At 39.9% G+C, this 25,114-nt stretch overlaps 1 protein-coding gene across 3 annotated transcripts in view; it reads left to right on the forward strand.

Annotated features, from left to right (window-relative positions):
• Positions 1-4,540: 4,540 nt before the first annotated feature.
• Positions 4,541-25,114, forward strand: part of Arl13b (ADP ribosylation factor like GTPase 13B) — a 55,348-nt gene continuing 34,774 nt past the window's right edge. For 2 of the 3 annotated variants that reach the window (XM_041678658.1, XM_041678659.1), the window contains exons 1-3: positions 4,541-4,822; positions 17,936-18,006; positions 20,051-20,300. In XM_041678658.1, the coding sequence (XP_041534592.1) occupies positions 4,764-4,822; positions 17,936-18,006; positions 20,051-20,300 (380 nt within the window). In that variant the 5' untranslated portion in view covers positions 4,541-4,763. The remainder of the gene's footprint in view (positions 4,823-17,935; positions 18,007-20,050; positions 20,301-25,114) is intronic. The other variant, XM_041678660.1, reaches the window with a different exon arrangement.

Genomic DNA, 25,114 nt, shown 5'->3' on the forward strand with positions numbered 1-25,114 from the left:
GCTATATCATATTCTAATTTCTTCAGTTTACTAGAATAAGAATTATCTAGTATGTCTGTGATCCCTTCCTTTAAAAGAAAAACTTTTCTCCTTTGTGAATCCTCGACTCCACCAGGTCTATGTGTTTACCACTTTATTCTCATCCCCAGGTGGTTCAAGAGCAAATATAAATCTAATCCCTCATAACTGTTTGGGTTATATTAAAGAAAGCTTTAAGTATTATATTTAATATTTAGAATGTAAATGCACATATGCCACAGGTCTTCAATGAAAAACTTCATTTGAAAATCTCTTTGTTACTGGAGGACAATTTTTTGGGACATTGTCAACTTTGAGATTTCAAAATTTCCCTCAGAGGGAGACGTTCATAAATAAAAAATCAGCAGCATTTCATAAAGTATCATTTCCAATTTAAACAGAGAGAGAGAAGAGAGAGAGAGAGAGAGAGAGAGAGAGAGAGCCTGAGAAGGGAACATTAAATAAATAAAGCCATTTCAAGGAAATGGAAAAATAGAAAAAACACCTCATTTTCTTTGCCTGAAAGGGATGGACATTTTAGCTTCAGAACTACATTGCTGTATCAGTGCACATGAGGAACAACTGCCTCTTTGCTGTAATGTTAAACTTGAATACTATCTGAAATGCTGAATAGGAAAATTGGAGCATATATCTCTGGATAAAATATGTGGGTTTTAAACTTATTAGCTCCCTCTAGTTTTAATTTAATATTGATATCTGGTTTCAGCTCTAAGTATCAACACTTTGGCTAATATTGAATATGATTTAGGTATGGTGTGGGAGGTCCTTCTGTCTATGTGTTGCTTTTATTAGTTAACAGATAAAGAACTGCTTTGAGCCTATGACAGGAAAGAATAGAACTCGGCGGAGAAAGCTAGGCTGTATGCTGGGAGAAAGAAGTCAGAGCGATACCATGTAGCCCCACCAGAGACAGACAATGGACCTTTAGCTGGTAAGCCACAACCTCGTGGACAAACACAGATTAATATAAATGGGTTAAATTACATAAGAGTTAGCCAATAAGAAGCTAGAGCTAATGGGCCAAGCAGTGATTTAATTAATACAGTTTCCATATGGTTATTTTGGTTCTGGGTAGCCAGGATGAACAAGCGGCCTCCTTCAACATAGATATGCTTCCTTATATACAAGCAAGACTTGTCCAAACTTGAACTCCTTATATAATCCTGTTTCCATATTAAATTATAAAGTTTCTATATTTTGAATTATTTTACTAATAAAGCAACTAATGTGTTCATTAATCATGCTTTCTATATACTGTTCTTTCTGAACAATAAAATGTATCAGGGCAGGATGCTTTTGATGTTTGATTTACAGCTTTGTTTCCAGTGTCTGGAACACTGAGTAGTCCCTAGACATTCGAATGAACAGTTTGAGCCTGGGGATTTATATATGGCGGTATGATGGGTGAACATGTGACTCTTGCTTTGTGATTGTAGTTTTGTTTGCTTACTCTTTAGCAGTACTAAACATTGAACTCTGACCCACACATACTAGGGAACGTCTTTACCACTAGGCTGTAGACTCACCACCAGACATTTTTCCTTCCTTCTTTCCTTTTTTTTAAATTGGTAGAATCTCACTATGCACTGCTGGATGACCTGGAATTCTGTATGTAGACTGAACTGACCTCAGATTCATAGAGATCTACTTGCCTCTGTTTCCTGGGTGCTAAGATTAAGGGAATGTAACACCACACCCAGTTTAAGGGTATTATTTAGAACGATAGCAGCAAGGACTGTTTTGCTCATTCATTGTGGTAAAAGAGCCACAAAAATGTGGTGATTTATTTCTTGATCACGGGAAATTGAAATCTGCGTGTCTTTTCAGGCAGAGGCTCACCATATGTTGGCATGACATGCTAACATAGACTCTTAAAACTATTCACATAGAAAGGGGGAGCAGGGATCATTGCCCTGGCTGTCAAGTACCTTCATGAAATATTGACATTCTACTCGCCATTCAACTGGGCACAAGAAGATACTTGGTGTGCTTGATTCTATAAGGTAAGAATAGCTTTCTTGTGTGCTTGTAAAGCAAAGGGAACAAGAAATGATTAGTATTTCCCCTGTCCATCAAACCACATAAGGCATTGAAAAACTTAGGGTCAAATTCCATAGATGATGACTGACTACTTTCTGGCAGTAGAAATTACTACCAGAATTAGTTTTAAAACAGGTGGTACCAAATATGCTTCTCTAAACTCCAAAGGCACATGCACATAACAAGCTTCTTCAGGCACAGAAGGGATACTTACACTTATTCTTTTTTTTTTAAGAAAGTATGTTTTTTTAAAAGGAAAGCAGAAGATTAGGGCAAGCTCCTAGAAAACATATGAAGACAAAGGAAGAATTATCAGGCAGAGAAGAGAAACAGGATAATATAAAACTGTGAAAGCACAAGAGGAGACCAGAACGAGTTTTAGAAGTCTTAACTGTATTAAGTGAGTTGAGAGATGCAAAAGAGCTGCTTCTTCCCCCACAGTGTCTGGATCTCTTCCTCAGCATGAGGGCTCTCCTATGGCCTCTTGTGAAGCCCAAGATTGTAAATAGAGGATCAAAAACAACATCCAGTACTATTCAGATGGATAGGTCAAAATTAAACTCAACTGTTGGGAACCCCAAAGTCTCCACACCAGGGTATGAAGATTCAAGGGCCACATTAGTTATAGGAACAAGAAAAACTATAAGCATTTAGAGTCCAGCATCCTCTTGAACTTCCTGGTTGGTCAACAAGGTCAAGGAACAGGAAGTGCTGATGTGAAACAAATCTTACTGTGTTGAGGTCTATCACAACATTTCCTTCAAGAGTTGTAAAATTGTCATTGAAAGAACAGCACAGGTGAACTTTGTTAGAGTCATCAATCCCAAAGCCAGGCTGGGCAGAAAAAAAAAAAAAAAGAATGCCTGGCACGTGTGCTCTATTTCTGTTTAAATGAAACATCTAAGAGGGGAGGATGACAGAGGGAAGTGGGAGAGAGTAAGACAGAAGGGGATAGGGAGGGAAGACAGAAGAATTTGGACGATATAATTTTGTTTAGCATGGTTTGACGGCATAGAATGAATGAAAGAATGAGCTTCGACAACAGTGCTCTGTAAAGTTGTTGAACCACAAGTTACAGAGGGTGAATTGTGAAAATTAGTAAAAAACAAACAAATAAAAAACTTGTTAACCCCAGTGATTGTTAATGGACGCTTTCCTTATGCTTCCCTGAACTTCCACCCCACTCCATGAATATGCAAATAGGTAGCTATGGTGTAACACAAATGCTCGTGAGACACGTTACAGTAACTCTAAAACCTGCTATTATCGATCAGAGGCTGCATTGAACTCTATCTCACCATCTCAGGAACCTTGTGAACTGGTGTGTTTTCAATCCCATCTTACAGAAGGCCTACAGAGGTTCAGAGTCGGCAAGCTCATGAATGAGAAAAGAACTGCTTAAAAAAACCCAGTCTAACTTAGTTGTATACTGCCATTTTCCCTTGCACTGTGAATTCCCAGTGTTCTCGTCTATGATTTGAAATGTCTTTATCATCTATCTATCTTTCATCTATCTTTTAGTCAGAAGTTGAATAAACATGGCTCTACATGTTATTGCTTGCTTTTCAAAAATGTATATTATTTTTTCCTCAATAAGTATATTAGAAACACCTACATTAAATACCTCTTTTTAAAAAAGCATTGCAAAAGAGCCAGCATATTCACAATCTCAAAATTCAAATATCAAATGACCGTAATTCTAGATAGCTAAAATGTTCCTCAAAAAAAAAAATTAAATTATTACCTCTCCTTATTTTTGAGTGGAAAGTGCGCAACGTTTTCATTTAGTTCCTTCTATGTTTGCACATTCTACAACAAGGACATGTTGCTCTTGTAATTGCAACCCCTTCTTACAAGAAATATATTGTTCACTTTTTTTTACATAACAGCGATAAACATCAGATTAAAATAGCATTTCCATTTGAACTGTTGAAACAGCTCAGTAAACGAGTTTTCCCCGTGTGTCTTTAATTTATAATTGCCTCGGTGTATTGCTCCTGAATTCTTCAGCCTGAGTAGACCTGAGCCCCAGAGGATCACCATCCTCACTGCATAACAAAACAGAACAAAACAAAAGCACGCAGACGAGCAGAGCTTTTTGGATCTCATTTGAGTTACTGGAGATGAAGGGGGATGCAAAAAGTTTGACAGGCAATGCATTTCCATTGGGTATATAGTCAGGACCTGGGTGAGATCTCTCCGGGAACCCTGGATTTATCTACGGACGCTCCGGTTGCCTAGTTACCAGATCCTGCTTCCGCGAGCTCCTCCTTATTCGTCTAGACCACGCCCACTTCCTCTTTCCGCCCTTTGACAGGGGGCGGGGAACAAGGAAGTTTTCAGCCGCTCAGAAGCCCCGAACGGAGGTCGTAGGCCTCTGATTGGAGAAGCGCCGTGTGGGCGGTTCCGAAGGCGGGCCTTCCGAGATGCGGGAACGTCAGCACGTCGACGCGGGGGTTTTCTCTGGAGTCCCGCCACCGCCGCGCCGGTGTCGCTGAACCTGTCTTCGGGCTGTCCCGGGGCGGCGGGCCGACGCGGTTAGGGCCGAGCCCTGGGATCGGTCCGGGTCCCCGCCCTCCCGGTCTGTTCTCCCGGCCAGTCTACCCTCGGGGAGCCTGGCGGCGTGGGGCCCCTGAGCCGGGCCGGGGAGCTCGGATGGGAGGTGGCGGGAGGACAGACCTGGGATGTTCAGTCTGATGGCCAACTGCTGCGACTTGTTCAAGCGGTGGCGAGAGCCCGTCAGGTAGGCTGGGGCGCGGGCCCGCTGCCCAGCGGGATGGGGACGACCGCGCCCCTGGGCCGGGCCGGCTCGCCTCTTCCCGAGGCGTGGGAGGAGTCGGCCCAGTCTAGGGGATGCCACCCTTCCGGATGGACCATTCCCGGACCCACAGCCTAGACTGTAGCCCCTTGTCTGCTTGACAAAGTTTTGATCCACGGCGTATACATATATTTTAAACTGTTTCTTAGAAAGATGCGTGCATGAGCGTGTCTGTGGAAAGAGAAGGAAGGAGAGAACTGTCCATTGTGATTTTCTTGAAAACGTTTTGTAATGGGAAAGTTCTTAAAGAGAGGTTTGAAGTACAGTTTTCCTAATAAACACATCCCTGTTGGCGCTCTTTCTGTCGCATCTCTCTTGTACGCATCTGAAAGCACAACCGCCCACTATTTTGTTTGGCTATTTGGCTCTACTCCTTACTAATTATATGATTCAACCACATTTGGCCCATCTTCCTTATTTATTAAATGAGGATAAGATCTGTGCCTAAGAAGTGTTGGATCCAATTAGAGCGTGAGAAGAGTAGTCTTTTCTCAGCAGTAATTTAGCTGCTGTTTTCATGCACACTCTAGTATATCCTTCTAATTGAAAAGTCTCTTGCTTCATGATTCACTTTGCATAAGTACAACTGTTACTCTTCCGTGCATAGTCCTTGGTTGTTCATTCAGTAAATACTGTCAAGAAAGTGACATGTACCCGGCACTGTGTTAGGGTGAAGTCAGTAAGGCTAATGCTTCTGAAACCTAGAAGCCCAGACTACACAATGTGTTTTACATTATAACTATTGACTTTTCATAGCTCTGCTTTGGAATTAGACCACAGGCAAAATTTAGCTAAGTGCTTTTTTAAAAATCCCAAACTCCACAAATCTATATTTATTGTAAAGATGAGCATTCCATTAAAGTATGCACCTGAAAAGCAACACGTCACAGTCACACATTTATAGGAAAACACATGTCTGTATATGGGAAAGAAATTTGCTTTAAACAGAACTTTTGGCATTCTTTCCCACTCGTTGACTTTGGGTTTGAATGTTTCAAGTGTAAGTGATAGGATCCCCTCTAAGAACTGAAGGTGTGTTTATATGATTGGCTTTAATCTTACTCTGGTGATTTTATAGCTTCTACTCAGACTTGAAAGTCAGAAAGTACCCCCATTCATACATGCCTCTGCTTTTAGAGAATGAACTTTTTAGGAGAGTATTAGAGCATGAATATAAGCAGAGCTTTGCTTTTATGATTTACACTAATCCATGAAAAATTGCTTTATATATATGCTTCCTGTTTAAGTTTTAGATATGCTGTTTGATGTTGAGATTCTTTAATATTTTCTGAAAATGTATTTGCAAATGTAATGATTATTCATATTCAGAATATGCTCAGAGGTTATGTTGGCTTTTCTAATAGACTCTGTACTCTTCACAAGGAAGTTCTTTCATGAAACTCATTTGTTCATTTGTCTAATGGCAACCACAACCCATTGAGTGTATTAGATTTGTTTGCTATGTACCAGGCGGGAGGCTGAGACTCAGCGTTAAGGCACCAGTCTGGCTTAGTAATGAGGGCCAGGAACCCAGCCAGTTTTTAAACCATACTTTCATACAAGTCAGAACGTGAACCTAGGATTTCAAGCCATGTAAATCAATCTCAAATTGACTATAGTGCTAGATGCACTGGACTTGCCCCAATAGAAGCCATATAGTACATTTAATTTTTATTTTGAGACACAGTACAATGATGAAAACAAAAAAACATCAGTATAATAGTGTTAACTAAAATGTGAACCTACTTGTAATAATATTCTTTAGTTTGGTGTGTGTGGGTAAGATCTAGTCTAGGATCCCACATTTTATTTGTTCTGATTTTTTCCACCTTTCTCAGCCTGGTCTACAAGAGCTAGTTCTGGGATAGGCACCAAAAGCTACAGAGAAACCCTGTCTCGAAAAAACAAACAAACAAAAAACTCAGTCCATAAGGGTTGCCATTTTTAAGGTCTCTTTAAATAGTACTGCTTAGGGACTCTAAGGTGGAAGCTGTGGCTGTTTGCAGAGACCTCAATTTGCTTCTTAATTCCTTGTGATTTGAGTGATGTGGTGCTTTTGGAGAAAGAATGCAGAGACAGTATATTGTTCATTACAGCCACGTGCTCTACAGTACCCATTTCACAGTAATCATATCAAGGGGTCTGTCGTGCTAGTGGGTTTTATTGCTGGAAAGGTTCATCTTGACCACATGGTTAACACATTGTCTTCCGGGCTTCTCAGTAGGGTGCTTGACTTTAATAGATTGGAATCGGAATCCTAGAAGTCTTAGCGTTTTCTCATGTCGAAGTAGTTGGTTATTTCTATCTCACAGCATTCTAAGAGAGCAAGTATTAGAAGCATGGCTGTGAGGTTACTTTTCTCATTCCTGCCGCCAAAATCTGACAGAAGCAAATCATGACAAGAAGGATTTATCTGGGCCTCAGTTTTAAGAAAACACTGTCCATTGCAGCAAGGTGGACAGTCAGAGTTGTGGTGGGAACCTGCAGCCAGGACTTAGTAACTGGAGAAGCCTAGTTCAGCTGCTTTTCTTTTTCACCTTTTTATTTAGTCTGCATGGCTTCATTCATTTTCAGGAGGAAGCTTCCCTCCTCTGTTAAATCCCCTCAGGGACACTCTCAGTGGTGTGTCTCCTAGGTGATTCCAAATCCAGTCCAGCTGACAATAAAGAATTGTCATCACAATGGCATCAACTTTCACTGAGCAAACTACCTCCCCAGATCCTGATAGACATTGTGTAGGAATATATCCTCCTCTGTCAACAGCCTTTGTTTATCAGGACCTAGCTTGGCCTTTTCTTCTTATTTTCCTGAAAGAGAAATTTATTTGTCTTTCCAAGATTAGTTCTTTGACCTGTGCTCTGTCATCCATTTCCTTGATTAAGTTGTTGACATTCAGACAATTCTTAATTGCTTAGGTCAGTATACTTTATATATACCTCACAGGGAGCTTTTGAGCTATAAGAATATATGAGAACCGAAGTCACTTTTCTCCTTAGTCTTCCGAGTTTCTCTTACATCCTTCTTAGAATGCGTTTTCAGGCTTTTCTTGCCTATCCAACCCAAACTCAGCTATCGGCTTCCCATAGATGCACTAGCACATCACTGTAAGTGTAGTAACGTGAAACGATATGACGTTATTATCATTACGTTCTGAGATCGGAAGTTAAAATAGTCTGCTGATCTAGAAGCTCCAGGGGAAGAATCCACTCTCCTTTGCCCTTTCCAGCCTTTAGAGACCACCTGGGTTCCTTGGTTCATGGTGCTGTTCTTCCTCCTTCAAGGCTGGTAGCATAGCCAGTCACAACAGTGTGCTAAAACTTTCTTGTACAGATCCTTGTCCATTACATTGCATCTACTTGTACAGTCCAAGATGAGCTCCTCCTCATTAAGCACACCCCAGATTCCCTGCATGTCAAGTAGCATGTGCACTGATTGTGAACATCCTTGGAAGGCATTTTTTGGTCTGCCACCCTCTACAACCCTCTGTCCTTGCAGCTACTAGTATCTTTCCTTTTCTTTTCATACTGGGCTTCTCAGTTCACAGTGGGTTATGGTGCTGTCCCTACTTCCTCCTCTCTCATGCATTCTGTAACTCCCTGTTTAACTATTGTCCTATCCCTTTAAGCGTTATACTAGTTGCTTCATGGTAATTGCAATGAATTCCTTTTGACTCTTGCCTTAAATGGGTTCATATCATCTTTAGATGTCTAAGACCACTTCTTAAAATTCTCAGTTTTTTTTTTCCTTTTCTATTGCCTGCTTCCTTTATCTTACATCACCAGTTTGCTTTCCTTCACCTGTCTTCCTAGTTTTCCCCAAGATTCTCTTTTCTGTGCTATGTCCTTATGATGCAACAAGTCAGATGTTGTGTTAGCATTTCTGCTACATGTAGAACATATTCCTGGTACAGAGAGGCTGATCCTTTACAGAATTCTCAGTCTCAGCACATTCGCAACTGAGCTTGAACTAGTCTCGTTTCCATGTCACAAGTTTCTGTTGTTTCATTTGTATTTCATATTAGCAGATTCGTTTTGTCTTTCTCTTATCAAAATCAGAAGAGTCATCCTTTATACTGAGTTATGTCTTATTGTCCTATGTCGCCATGTCCTAGTGGGCTCCCTGTTTGATAGAATAGTTCTCACATATTTTTAAGGGGCACTTTGAGAGATCACTAGTGATGCCTAAAGCTGAATAATACCAAATGTGATACACACACACACACACACACACACACACTGAGCTTTAACTTGTAGATTTGGCACAGTAAGACCTTAACAATTATAACTAATAATAAAATTGGCCAGTTATAGCAATGTACTGTAATAATATGACTAGTATGGATACCCTACCATTTGGGGGCTTCTATTAAGTAAAATGAGGATGACTTGAACAAAACCAGTCAGGTTAACAGATAACTAATGGAGGGGTAGGATATGCAGCATGGATATGCTGAATAAATGCTTGACGTGAGTCAGATGCGTCACTCCCAGGCTGGCGGAGCGGGTTGGTACTTTCACTATACCGTTGGGACATACAGTAGAAAACTTACTGGTAATTTTAGAGCACAGTCAGTCACATGCTGTGGTTTGATTGAATGCCCCACAGTGGTTTACATGTTAAGACTTTTTCCCTAACATGTTGGGATTGGCAGGTAGTCAAATTCTAGAGATGAATTTGTATCCTTTGTAGAAAGAAGTGAGGTAACTAGGGATGTGACCTCAAAGAAAGTTGTGGGACCCAAGGCCCCCTCTTCCATCTCCTTTTCTAGCTTATATGTAAGAGATTTTACTCTGCATGTGTTCCCACATAATGGGTCGCACTTCAATAATAAGGTCTCAGAGGTTGCTTTTCTTCAAGGCACTGACTCTGGGGCTGCAAATACCTTGGGTGAGTAAAATGGGAGGGCAGTGTGGTATCTCGGCCTTCAGTTTGTGTTCAGATTCCATACTTTGCAACCCTAGACTGATGCTCCTTAGGGCAGGAATGAGACAGGCAAGTTCAGAACAAGAGAGGCATGTGATTTTATTGGTGTTTAAAGACATATACCTATGCTTTCTGTGATTCCGATGCCAAGAAAGGCCCACTTAAAATCAGAAAAGTAAGACTAACTAAAAACATCTTGAAAACAGAAGTAATATAAAATAACAAACGGCTGTTATTTTAAATCAGGAAATAGAAGTATCTCAAGGTTTTCAGGTATTACCCCTTAGGATCACATGTAAGTGTTAGTCTCAAAGATACAGGTTTTTTTGTCCTTAAATGTCCTGCATGCTGTTCATCTCCCATCACTTCTCCCACAGGTCCTTGCCATTTGAAAACAATTTCTCTCCAATATCGATTTTAGCATATCAGTCTGTCAAAGCTTTATTTCAAGTGTTTACTGCTGGCTAACCCATCCAGAAAGAAGAGCTCTAGGTAGCTGGCAGAATGCATCTCATTGCTTCTGCACACTGGCGGAGTGTCTGTAAAGCTGATGATGACATGGTTTGTTATTTATGCTGTGTTTGTTTTCCATGGAGGAAATATATCCCTGCAACCACATTTTTTTTTGTCCAATTGAATGTAAATAAATCTAGGCCATTTATAGAAGTTGCTGAGTTCTTAATTTCTAATTAAGCTTTACATACAGATTAGCAAGGATTATCTAGTATACTGTATGCTAAATTGGAATGCCTGACATTCATTTTATCTGCCTACTTGATTATGCATAATAAAAATAGTGGGATTTTGGAGTTAAAAAGAAGTACAAGAGACATATATATGTATTTATGTTCAAAATAGAACCTGCTTTATGAAGTTTGAAATATTTTCCATAATGTTGTTTTTTTATGTCAAACTTGCCCTTTGGTTTTTTGAATAAACTATTTTATCTCTGATATATATATATATATATATATATATAATTTTAACATTAGAAATAAATTTTATATAATAAATTTTGTTTAAGTATTATCTTTCTAAGTTGACAGATCAATTTATTCTTTTATAATTTCACACATATACAATATATCTTAATTGAATCCTCTTCCAACTCAATCCAGTCATTCCCACAACATGTGTTCCTTCCATCTTCCTCCTCTTCCCTGTTTCCTCCTCCTCTTCCTCTTTTTCCTCCTCTTCTCTGTTTCCTCCTCCTTCTTCTGTTCTTCTCCTACCAAGTGCAGTCAGTGCTGTCTGCATGAGTGTGGACAGCGTACCAGTGGCTGGAAAATGCCTCTACCTCACTCAGCGGCTGTCAGTTGCTGATCGCTCCTCAGCCAGGGACTGAACCTCGTGAGACCTACCACCACTCCCTGCCTCCCACCTCCCCATCCATGCTGGATTATTGACTGCCTTGATCTCGTGGGTTAGCTTACGTGAGTTTGTGAGAGCAGTGCCCATGCCGTACCCAGAAGACATTATTTCCCAGTGATTTTCCTCATCTTCTCACTCTTGCAATCTTTCTGGTCACTCTCCCAATATCCCTGAGCTCTGTGGGGCTTCATATACTTATGGTTAGGCTTTGACCAGTATGAGACTACATTAACTATTGCTCCCTACCATGAGGTTCACTGACCAAAGTCCACGAAATGTAGGTAGTTTTTGTTTTTAGTTTTTAAGTTGAATACTTTCCTGTGTGTTTTTCTTTTTCATTTTTATTAGTTTTAATTTTACATATGTGTGTGAGTCTGTGTGGAAGCGTGTGTGTATGTGTGAGTGCTACTATCTGAGGCCAGAGACATTGATATTTCTTGAGCTCAAGTTATAGGTGGTTACAAGTGGGTGTTGTGACTCAAACCTGGGTCCTCTAGAAGAATACTGTGTGCTCTTAAGTAATGAGCTCTATCTCCAGCCCCTGTGGTGTGTGTGTGTATGTTTGTGTATGTGCTTGTGTGTTAGATAAAAAAGAACCCTGAACTTGGCTTGTGCTTTTTTAATCCTAGCACTCAGGAGGCAGAGGCAGAGGAATCTCTGAGTTTGAGGCCAGCCTGCTTTACAAAGCAAGTTCCAGGACAGCCAAATATACAGAGAAACCTTGTCTAGCAAAACCAAAGGAAAAAAAAAAAAGGAACCCTGAAATAAAATGTCTCCATTTACTCAAATATTAGCACCTAGACTACAGAAGTCTTCACCTTTTGCAAATAACTGAACAAATATATAATCAGAACTTTGGTATCTCAATCAATTCATTTCCTAATTCTTAAGAAATTACTTTAATTTTAAAATATTTTGTTCATTATTACCTTTAATCTATGAGCATGTATACTTTTTTTCAGAAATTTTCAGCCAATTGGACAGGAGATAAACAATTTGGCTTACATTGATGGAAGGATTTATGTGAATTAAATTTAATAATAGTTCTTTAACCTTATTTGTATTAGCTTCACTTGGTGTCTCCTCAGTACGAGGGAAACCAGGAAGGAAGAAGCTGAAAGTTGATGGTCCCTCCGCCACCATTGGCACTGGTGCCCCATAGAGATGAGGACAAGTTCCAGCCGAGGAGACTGATTTGTTCTTTGAGGTGACCATGTGGTGCGGAAGGCGTCTTGTCATTGTCTGCTGGGGAAGTCAAGGAAGAAGTCATCAAGCTTGAACTTGATTCTGTATTTCTTTTTTTTTTCTTTTTTTTTTTTTTAGCAGAAAGTGCTTATATTTTTTTCTTTTTAAATGAACAGGGTTTTTTGCCTTCTAGGGAGCAGGGTGTGGGTTGAGACAGTCTCATTATCTAGCTTTCGGTGGCCTGGAACTTGCTGTTTGCCTGGTCTCAAACTAAGAGATCCACCTTCCTCTGCCGTCCAGCCAGAGTTGGGCATGATCAACTTGTCACCTTTGCTGTAGCTGCAGGAACTAAGTTGTGAGTGTCCTGGGCAAAGGGGTGGAAAAATTATTCCCGACTTTGTTTGTGAAAAGGAGCCCTTGTCCCTGGATGCCTGATTGTTTGCTTTTATGAAAGTAGGTGGATATTAGGATAAAAATGGTTCAGGTTATTCCAAACACAGTAGTGTCTGTATTGTTTAAACTTCCCTTGGAAACCACTGGGGCTAATTTCTTATTAGTACTGAAGCCTTGAGTATCTTGCACCTCCCTTGCTCAAGGCATAGTGTGGAGATAAATGATAGACATGCCTTTGAACTACGAAGACATGCTATTTACATCAAAGTCTTGTTTATTGCAGGGCTGGGAGAGTGGGGACTATCAGTTGTGAGGCACTTTATTTGAGATGGTGAGCACCAAGATAGCTTTTTCTTTCTTTTATTGAGATAAAGTTCTCACAGGTACCTTAGGCTGACCGCAGTGGAATCCTCCTGCCTCCATCTCTCTTAATGCTGGATTACAGGTGACCCACTGAAAGGGATACTTTTATTTTACGAAATTTCACAGCATTCGATACTGTTCCTCTCTTAATCCCTCTAGAAACCATTCACATATATGACATCTTTTCCAGCCCCCATTTCCAGGTTGACAGTGTTCTCATCTTTCTTGTTCCCTGGACTGTGTCTTGTGCATTTCCTGGGCTCTTTCAAGTGTTGTGATGAATTAAACTGTTACTTAGATGACACAAATACCTGGTCAAGATCTTTCTGGTTCGGACTTGAGTCATGAGAGCAAGCATCTTGTCAACATGCGCCCAGGGAACTACTTAACCCTCTCTCGGAATCTGAGCCTAGTTGTGGGTTCCCTTGCTTGCACTTTGGGTTGTCATGAGAATGGCTTCAGACTAAGCATTTCCTGTGTGTCACGGTCAGGTGCACACTGATCACATTGTCTAATTTAATTTTTATCTCCCCCCCACATGGGTATTGTCAGCATTATATTTTACTGATGAAATTATGACTGGTAATGTGTCTAGCGTCATACAGTTTAGAAATTGCAGCATGAGGACTTGAATGCAGGACTCTGTAACAGGTTGGCGCCTATTTTTCTGAGTGCCTTGAGCTTTCTTTTGTTGCTTATTAGTAGTGTAAATGTACCTAGATCTTATAGTAGCATAGAGCCCTAAAGCGTGCGTGTACACACACACACACATTCCCTACATCTCATTTGGAAAATGTTAATACTGAGACTGATACAAAATAATCCTCTATGATTTTCTATTTTTATTCAAGAGCATGCTTAAAAATTTTAAGGTTATACCATGTACTTGAAAAGAGGCTTCCATGACTAAATATTTGAGGTAATTAAAGGCATGGTGAATAAGTATAGTATTAGTATGAATAAAAATAACAGCAGGAAATAACTGCAATGTTTAATGTTTAATAATTTATAATTTCAGAACAAAGCGGGAAAAAGAGTTAATATCCATGTAAAACACAAAGTCTATACAACCTTTTAGAATAATAGAGATGCATAACCTTTGCACATTAAAAGATACATGTCACTGTAGCTTTTAACAATATGGTCAGTTGTCACCGGGGACAGTTTGGCTGTGGTGCTACAAGACAACATATGATTGCTGATCAAATGCACAGCCCTTCCAACAGGAAAGGCAGATAGAGTCTACAGAGTCTAGAAAGACTAGCACAGTCAATAAGCTCTATCATTTTGTCATTTGTTCAGACAAATGCTCAATAAAAACATCAGGTGTTAAGGGTACAAAACTGGCCAGATATGATTTACACTCAAAAATTCTCCTCCAGTGACAATGACTAAAACATAAATATTAGCATACTGTGGCACTATGTGTTCATCTACTTTTTTTTGTAATCCTCTGATGCTAATATTAATTATGCTCTTAACATATTCCAAGTAATGTAACTTAAATCACAGATTTTTATGTCCCTGCCAGTTTACTCATTTGACCCTTTATAACTTAAAATATGAAATTTGAGTAATGAAATCAATTGCTCAACAAAAGAGAGAAGAGGGGGGGAAGAGAGAGAGAGAGAGAGAGAGAGAACCAACCAGCCAGACTGAGCAAAGAGACCTTATACAACACTGTGAATATAGGTGAATATGGTTCAGTAATAGTTCTTGCCCCGCATAAGTAAGGCCCTGAGTTCGAGTCCCAGCATCCCCTCCCACAATTCAGTACTGTTCATACATATGATGGTTAGTTTAATTGTCTGCCTGACAGAATCTAGACTTGCCTGTGAGATGGACATCTCGCCCTGCCCGTGGTGGGTTGGCAATCTTGGTTGCATAGACTGAAAACAGTTATATTAGTGAAGCTAGTGTGACTTTTTCATAGCTGTCACCAAACGTCTTACAAAAACGACTATAAGAGGGACATTATTTATTTTGGCTTATGATTTCAGAGACTTTATACACCATTTCCTGGGCCCAACCATATGAGCAGAAATGGCTGAGAGTTTTTACAAACCTAGCAGGAGGAAAAGAAAGAATCAGATGTCTGGTGACATGACGAAGCAGTTAAGTGTAGTTGCTGCACTCACAGAGGAGACTAGGGTTCCGGTCCCACACTCGTGCGGCAGCTCCACCTCCAGGGGTCTGGAAACTCTGCTGGCCTCCAAGCGCACCAGGCATGCACATGATACATATACATGCATTCAGGCAAAAAGACTCATGAAAGATAGATAGTAGATAGATAGATAGTAGATAGATAGATAGATAGATAGATAGATAGATAGTAGATAGATAGATAGTAGATAGATAGATAGATAGATAGTAGATAGATAGATAGATAGTAGATAGATAGATAGTAGATAGATAGATAGATACATAGATAGATAGATAGATAGATACATAGATAGATAGATAGTAGATAGTAGATAGATAGATAGTAGATAGATAGTAGATAGATAGATGAAAGAAATATTAAACATACATACATATTCACACTCAAACACACACCCCCTCTTTCAAGAAGTGGCCAGGGATAGTATACCCTCAAATACCTGCCCCCAAAACTTGCTTTCTCCAGTAAGGCCCCACCTCCCCAAGTTTCCAGAGCCTCCCTAAATATTTCCACCAGCTAGAGGCAATGTTCAAACCCTGAGCTGTGGAAGAGGGGTGTGGATCCCCTCAAGGGGTATATAAAGAATTCCAGTTCTTAGGAGCTGCTGCCTCTTTGGTCCTCATTTGTAAGACAGTCTACGGCTTCTAAAGCAGGCTCTGTCCCTGGCTGTCTTCATGATCCTGCTGCTATTTCCCATTTCTAGTTACCATCTCACATTACTGACATTGTCTTCCAATCTTCTGGTTTCTCTGCTAGGCATAAACAGCCTATGCCTGTTCCTGGAATGCCTTGACACGTTCACCTCTGTCCTTTCCTTTTTCTTTTTTTGGTGGATTCTGAATACATTTGGGAATTTGAGATAGGGGGAAAGAATAAAAGTACAGATTCAAGAAAGCCATGCCTAGAATTTAAAGAACAACCTTAACTGCCATCTTAATTCTGTTTTTAAACATTCTTTAGGGTCTTTGCCAGTGGGAAATGAATATGCGTGTATTACTATTACAAGTGACGCCTCGGCTCCTCTTGGCCTTCTTGGAGCCGGAGCAGGTGGCTGCAGTTTGGTTGACCTGAGACTTTGAGTATCAAATGTTTGTGCGCTGAGTTGCTAGATTCAAAGGCTTACATTTCTAAATCCTGAGAACTAGGGGATTAGGATTTGAGACTCTGCAGGCCAGATCCTAACAGGCCTACGTGCTGAGATTGGGGGTATTGAGCTGAGCAGCAGCTAGTGTAATTCTTAGCTCTGAGCAGCAGATGGCAGTAGTAGCTGTCAGTGCCTGCTAGTTAGAGCTCTGGAAACCTGTATCCCAGGACTAACACTTCCTACCCCGTGGCCCTACTATGGCTCCTACTGCTGACACCTGTGGCTTTTACAGTGGTTGGTGTTACAGCTTTTGAGAACTGGTGTCTTCAATTCTTAGGCCTTGCCAGATTCCTGGAAGTCGTCTAAAAATGAGGGCCCACAGCCCCCATCTTTGTCTTTATGTCCTCTCTGTCTCCGTAGATGGTCTATCTCTACTGCTCTTGGTACTGTTGTTGCTGCCACTGCTGCAGAGGCCGTGCTGCTGGCTGGCATTCCCGCTGGTTTCTCTACTTAAGCTTAGCTTGCTGTACTTTCTGATCAGAGAAAATACCATTTGACAGAAGCTTTTCATTGGGCCGTCCCAACAGACTCAGACAGTGAGCCGAATAGTCTGATTAGATAGCCAGGAGCAGGATGTGGCATGGCCGTGGAATACAAATGAAGGGTTATGTTTACACCAGTCACAGCACAGCCTTTCACAGACCTTGTAGAAGGAACTGTCACAAGTCCCACGTTGCACCAACCACTGGCTTCTTCCAGAGTTATTGAGGAGATGCCACCTCCACCCCCATGTTTTAGAAAGAACAGCATCAGGGTCATTTAAGTACACAGAAGCGTGCCTAGCCTGGAATGCCTTCTAAGGTCAGCGCAGGTTGTCTGAAGCGTGTGTATGTGATATATATTCTATATGCATATATAAAGAGTTAAGACATTTGTGTTTTCTGTCATTTAGCAATCTTAGTAAGGCTTGGCTTCTGTTCCTTTGCCCTTCAGAGCTCTGTCCTCTGAGCTGCCTCATTTAGGTTACACCCTGTAGTCCTAGCATGGCAGCCATGCTATGCTGGACTTCTCCCTGTTTTCCCCAAACACTTTCACTCCTAGGTCCACAGTGACGATGGGCTGTTCCACCCTTTACAGTGTACAAAGATCACATGGCTCAGGGATGAGCTTTACTGGGGAACTGAAGCATCAGATTAGCAGGACCAGTATATACCATCGAAGTTAGTAGCAGATGCTGGTTTTGACTTGCTAACTAATTCATTGTGTGACCTTTGACAAATTATTTAACTTTATGGGCTTGTATTTTCTCACCTGTAAAGCTCAACTAGTCTTTTGTTAATTAGTTTTACTCTATGCAGTAAATTTTTGCTTAGAGGACAATAGGATGGTGTCTTCATAAATTGTGCTTTTGAGTCAGTGTTTTCTTCATCAGCGTAGTCCCTAGCATCTAATAGATTGTATGGTATAAAGTATAGGCTACTTAAATGTTGCATGAAAGGATGAATTTGTTTGTATCGTCCATTGCGTGCTGAGTGATTTTAAATTTTGTTATTTTAAGAAAGGTGACCCTTGTGATGGTGGGCCTTGATAACGCTGGGAAAACGGCCACAGCAAAGGGAATCCAAGGAGGTAAGTAGAAAATATTTGCTTTCTGAACTCTTAATTTTTTCAAGCTGTTTGTTTATATGAATTCCTTTATTACATGTTAATTGGACAGAGATAGTATAGTTTGTGTTGTTTATTTACTTAAGCTATGAATAGGCTCTGTCTTCCTGATGTCCCTCTACTGCCATATTTCAGATTTGAATAGGTGTAGTTTCCTTGACATGTTCACATCATTAATCAGTGGGAGACAGGAAGTAACCCACGCTAGCAGTTCTCTGCCATAGCCTCTCAATTGCTGGGATTACACAAATAATGCCATATAGTCTCCTCTCCCATAAACTTTCCCAATTGTGACGATCCTGAGGAGTACTAATAGACTCAATTCCATTCTCTTTTGGGGTCCACTCGGCTTATACTTAGCTGCACCGTCTGTTTATCTCTCTATTTCTCCAGGCTGTTAATCCCCTAAGGGCAGTGATACTTACTTTGGTGTCCCAGTGGTTTAAACCATGCTTCTTGAAAGAGTAGACAGCCTTCTCCTCCTCTTCTATCTCCTCTTCTTTTCTTCTTTGTTTATTCATGCCAGGGTTCTCTGTGTAGCATTCCTTCCAAGTGCTGGGATTCAACGCATGTGCCACCACCACTGGGCCAAGCCTTCTTAAAATGTCCATTCCCTGACTCTACTTTTTTACTTATTTCTTGTTCTGTTCTTATTCTCTGATCAACCCCCTTTTGCTAGTTTTTTGTTTGTTTGTTTCGTGGTACATGTACCTTTTCTTTAACTGTATTGCTCTTGTTTAAATCCAGACCCCAGTATCTCTCATGTCTCAATAGCTTCTTCTAGAAGTATCTTCCCTGTCATGAATGTCGCTTTTTTCACTGGGCTGTTCATCTCCCTGACCATCAGAATGATTGTGTTATTGTGCATAAGTCTTAGAGGGATCTGAAGTCACAGTGCTTCAATAAGATTGGAGTTTATTTCCCCCTCTGGCCATGCAAAACTAGTCTAGGACTAGTATGTCACTCCCTGATGGTAGGGATTCAGGCCTTTTTTCCTATTCACTTTGCCATCCCTACTGTTCTCTCTGTTCTGCGTAGCCCAAGATAGCTCTCAATATACTGAAACATTTGAGCTGCAAGGAAAATCTGTAGGAGAGAAGAGGCGGCTGTGCTTCCCTCCTTGAGGACCACGAGGCAGAAACTGGTGCCTTACTTTAGCTCCTGTGCACTGACAAGAAGCAGTAGTGTTCTGGGCCCCACCACTGCTTCAGTATATTGAGTCAGAATTTCTAGCAAGAGCCAGGGCTGTCTGCTTCTTCACAAATTTCTTGTTGGGTATCTAACTATTAACTAGAATTAGTCTATAATCAGTCATCGTGGGAGTAGTTACACTATGAAATTGGGCGTAAGCTACACAATAACCTTCTCCCTCTACTTCCAAATAAGTTGTTAAATATTTAATAGACCACCATTTAATCTAGACCCTCCTCTCATGGCTGGTCATTGCCTCTGCGGTTGGGAATCTATGTCTTTTGTAAACACTCATGTACCCAGACTAAAAAAATATTCCTCGGATTTTTATCCAATACTGTTTCCTAATGGGAAATTATGTTATTTTGGGTAAAAGTTTAGTTTTTTTCTGTGGATTATCCTTGGCTTTGTTTGGTATTAGCATATTTTCACTATATTATAATTGTTTGATATATATAAAATGTGTGTATATATAAATATATGCATACACACACACATGCACACACACATATTTTTAACAATAGACCAAGAGCCAGTGATACACAGAGAAACTCTGTCTTGAAAAACAATAACAACAAAATACAAATAAAAAACCAAAACCAAATTCCTATCTGTGTATAGTGAAAATACTAGCTGGATATTTACATTATTAACCCCTCTCTCACACATGTGAGTTTCAAAGTCGTATTTATGGCATCAGCAAGTGATTTTTCCATTTTGTAATGACAAATGCATGATACTTGTTATATAATTTATGTTGTAGAGATAAACTGATATTAAAGTCTAAAGATTCCTCTTTTTGTATCATTTGAAACAGAGCATCCTGAAGACGTAGCTCCCACTGTTGGATTTTCTAAAATCGACCTTAGACAAGGAAAGTTTGAAGTTACCATCTTTGACTTGGGAGGTGGAAAAAGAATTCGGGGAATTTGGAAGAATTATTACGCTGAGTCCTATGGGGTAATATTTGTTGTGGATTCCAGTGATGAAGAGAGAATGGAAGAGACAAAAGAGACAATGTCAGAAGTGCTAAGACATCCTAGGATATCAGGAAAGCCTATACTGGTGTAAGTAATGGCGCATTAGCAAGAGATGTTTGTCTCTTACAGAATATTGAATAACCAAGGTAGCCATCTATTAGTATAATAAATGTGTGCAATTACCTGTCAGTTGTAATGTTATATTGCTTTTGAGAGTGATTAAAGAACTTACTCAGTGTTATGAGCAAGCTTACTAATAGGATTTCTTGAAAAATTAAATATGAACTCTTGTTTTATTTGATGGCCTGCTTTGTATTAAATTTTGCATCTTAAACAAAGTTGTAGGATATGTTTCATTTCCCCACCCCCAGGTAGACCACTTTGGCATACTAGGCAAATGCTCTGAGCATTCGCGGCCAGTGAGCTGCAACCTCAACACTTTTTCCAGACAAGATTTTGCCGTGTAGCTTTGGTTGAACTTGAACTCTAGATCCTCCTGCCTCAGCATTGTGAGTTGTGCCATCACAGCTCGCTTCCTCTCTTAACTTATATTTTGTCATTGTCTTTTTTAATTTGCTTTCTTTTGGTATTGTTTTCTTTAAGACAGGACCTCAGATAGCTCAGACTGTACTTGAGGTTGTTATGTAGCCAAGGATGACCTTAAACTTCATATCCATCACCTCTACCTTCCAAGTGCTGGGATTACAGGTGTGAACGACCTTGATCAGATCAACCCATAGCCTGTGCAGGCTCAGCAGGCACTCTCCCAACTAACTGAGATGCCTCCCCACAGCTCTTCTTTTCTCGGTAGTGTACTTTCTGAAAGTTGCTTGAATGGTTCCTTCTGTAATGACACTTTAATTTCTCAATCTGAGACTTCATTTTTCCCTATTGCACGTATGAGTATGACTAGCTTTATTCTCCCAGTCATATGCTTATAGCATTTTGTCCTTAAGCTGGAATATTTGTAGAAGACATTGAAAAAGGACATTTATAGTCATAGCCTTTATACACAATAAACACCAGATGGTGCTGTAACATGAGACAGAGCAAAGTTTAAGCAGTTTGCTTCTCAATTGTTGACATTACTTCTCAAGTGGAAGTTACGAGCTTTTGCCACTGCCTTTTTGTTGCTTTGCCCCCCTTCTTGTAATTCATTATTAAGGAATGAAAATAATCAACTCATTGTAGTTAAATTAGGGAAAATGTAGAGGAGTTTTGTCCCTGTTCATCTCAATAGCAGAGGAAGCTTTTTTTTTGGGGGGGGGATGGGTTTGGGGGTTTTTTGAGACCAGGTTTCTTAGCTTTGGAGCCTGTCCCAGAACTAGCACTTGTAGACCGGGCTGGCCTCGAACTCAGAGATTTGCTTGCCTCTGCCTCCCAAGTGCTGGGATTAAAAGCGTGTGCCACTACCACCTGGCCATGCGGATGAAGATTTTTAAACAAGTCTATTTGAAACTTTGATTATAAAAGTTGAAACTTTATTGGATTATTTTTTGGTAAAGGTTATGTTCTTAAACTTTTAAGTATTTTATTAATGAAGTTACTTCATCTATAGACTCGAGTCTCACTTTTATTTAATCAGAAGTAAAATTTTAATAGAAGTATATATGAAAGGTGACCTTTGCTGAGCCCTACAGGCTAAAATAGTCTTTGAAAATATTTAAACAGTGACTTCCTGGTTTCTGAAGAAAAATTAAAATATTAACCACTATTTGCTATCAATAGAATATATTTTTAACCAAGTCATTTATTTATTTTTCTTGGTATTTTCTTTTGTGTATATATGCATCTATGCCTATATTAATTCAACAAATACTGAATACCTACTACATGTTGAATTAATGTACAAGGCACTATTTGATTTCCTATTAAATAAGTGGAACTGTAAGTTTTATCCTGTAACTTAATATATTGAAATTTTCATTATCTGCAGTTGATAGCAATGTTCTAGGAAGATTGGTGCCATTTATAGACTTTCTCTTTCTTGTGTAGTCTTGACAGTTGTCCTTAGAGAGATAATAAATCACTCTGCCTGTTACCTTTTTGAAGCCCAGTCGAGTTATCTAATATTTTCATCCAGAATATCTCTGAAGCCACCAACAAAAATTTCTTTTCAGGATACTAAAAATTCAACCTATGCTAGTCCAGTTTAGCTATTAGAATAGTGATGCATCTTACCATATAGTGATAGGTCTTTATTGTGGACCCCCAAATCACATAACCAGGAATTATTTAACAGAAGTCTGATTGCCTTGATCAGCTTCATCCTCCAAGTCCACTGCACACTGAAGCTACAGTTCCATTGTTGGGAGCTGAGCTTCTGTGGAACCTCTCGAGGCTGCCATCTCCATTTGCTTACACTGTGGACTTGCACTCCGGCCTTCGTCACCGTATGCTGCACGCTGCTCCCACTATCACACTCTTTAAAGCTCATGAAGAACACGTTGCCATGGACCTCCTGCTTTACTGTTTTCACCTTCAGTATTTTGAGGGTGAGACCTTTGGAATCAGGAGATACCCTTTCCCTCCTCCCCTACTGTTGTTTCCCTTCTTCCTCTTCCTTCCTTGGTTTCCTTGAGACAAGGTCTCACACTGTAGCCCAGGCTGACGTGGAAGTCCCAGTGACCTTCCAGCCCAAGCTAGGGATCAGATGTGCAACTACCACACGGTCAGGAGAGTTACCAATTCTCTCTATGACTCTGCTTGTAAATGAGCAAGCGTGTGCCTGCCTGTGCTGACATGTGGATTCAGATAATGAAAGAGTGTTCCTACTGTTCTGGAAATGGATTGGAATATTATTGCTGATGGTACAGTGCTTCAAACTGTTAGATGAATTCAAACCACTTAAACCAATTTAGTGGTGTTAACATTCACCCAAAAGACTTTAATTGTTCTTTTTTAAAATTTGTTATTTTTGACTTCTGTTTCCAGAGCCAGCAGATTTCTAATGTTGTTCCATCAACTCTTTCAATAATTAGTTTTCTCTTTCAGATAGTTATACTAAGAAAAAGATTGATGCTTTTACTTTGTATTAAATATGGAATAAAGTATACAAAATATTTAATTATTGATTAAATATATTGTCCTTGTTGCTTAGGTTAGGTTAATACTAAGCAATTGAGGACATAGACATAAGGTATTATTTGCCATAGCTATGATATTGCATTAGCCTAGGTGGAAATCAACACAGAAGCAACGTAAAAGAACAAAATCAAGTCATTTGTAAGAAAATGGAAGCATGTAGGTTTACCAGGTTAAGTGAAATTATCCAGAGAGAGAAAGACAAATGTAACATTTTTTTCTCTTCTATATAGAATGTAGAATCTATGGAGCCTGGAGGGAGGCAGACTTGAGAGTAGAAAGCAGCTACCAGAGAAGAGTGTGAGACAGAAGAAGGTGGATAAGACAAAGCACAATAATGCACGTGCAGGAATGCCGTGTTTGAACCCATTAATATGTATAACTCATTATGATAAAGAATGTAGCAATGAAACAGAATATTATTAACGGCTTTTCAACAAGTCTGGGCGTCAGTCTTACTTTATCAGCATGATAAAATACTAACAGAACTTTTTGTACATCCATCTGGGCATAATTGAACGAATGCATACTAAATAGTTCTTAATAATCTAGTTTTCATGATAAATAATTTAAGAACAGCTGTAACCAAGTATATGTAAAGCTCTAAATAGAAACGTAAAAGGAACGGTGGAGGTGATAACTGTAATTATCCAGTCAGCTTTGGAGTTTTTCATCAGTCTTCTAGAGCCTTTTTCATAATGCTACTTTAAGCATTTGAAGCTGGGACACGTGAAACATCTTTTCCCACAGTGATACTTGGTAACTGACAGGATAAAACGAAATTCAATTTACATTTTTTAACTAAAATTACTTTGTAGTACTTTTAATATGGTGTAACATGGCAATTTAATCCTTTCAAGTTCCCCAGCTTTCCCAGCACACACTTCTTGCATTGCACAGGTGTGGGAGAGCCACCACCCTGAGCAGACAGGGATCGTCGCTTTCTCTGCCAGCATTCAAGCTGCTGAGCATGGCGAGGTTAAAAACGCAAGTGTGTCCTGGCAGAGATCACATGAAAGTTATCCCAATACGTTCAGATGGGCCCTGCATGCCCCCTGGTTATTCTCCTGCCATTTTCCAGGATGACTCAATCCTTCCCTCTGACCTGATTGTTTCATTCATTCTCTTGCCCCCTTAACTCTGCTCCTCTCAATTGATAACTTTGTCTTAAGGGTCTTTAAGGAAATTGTCACAGATGAATTCTCTCACTTTTTTTTTTTTTTCACCGCTCTGGCCAAGACTTTAAACAGAACCCTCCAGTAAGGAGTCAGTCCTGAAGAGATGTGAAGGGCTCACTCAAGGGCATCTGATACAGGAAACACAGAGCACTATGCTGAAGACAGTGACCCAGAGGAGGAGCTCACTCCAGATATTGCAAAGAGAAGGAATACTGCAAACACAAGGGTGGAATTGGGGGCTAATGAAGATGCCATGGGTTGGAGCAGAAACACAGCCTTCCATATTATAAGGAGGGGAGACGGTGTACAAGGGAAATGAGATAACTGAGTAAATTTGAGAAAAGTACTCTTAGAGACCTATGGATATTGTTTGGTCTTGCACAGGAAATCAATTGGAAATTCACATGCTAACACAGAAGCAAGTAACAAACAGACCTAGAAGATGGTGTTAAGCTCCAGCAGACACTTAAAGTAAGGGTGAGGAGATGCCACAGGTTATCAGGATACCCTTGCTAGGGTGACTAGTCAGGGAAGGACTTTCTCAAAGGCAAGTGTTATATATCTTTGTTGACAACAGTGGCAAATATTTACTGGAGAGAAATATTACTTCATAATAGCAATAGAAACAAAACAAAACAA

This window comes from Microtus oregoni, unplaced genomic scaffold (assembly GCF_018167655.1).
Source record: "Microtus oregoni isolate MIOR12 unplaced genomic scaffold, Mior012 000030F_ref0000283, whole genome shotgun sequence".
Lineage (NCBI taxonomy): Eukaryota > Metazoa > Chordata > Mammalia > Rodentia > Cricetidae > Microtus > Microtus oregoni.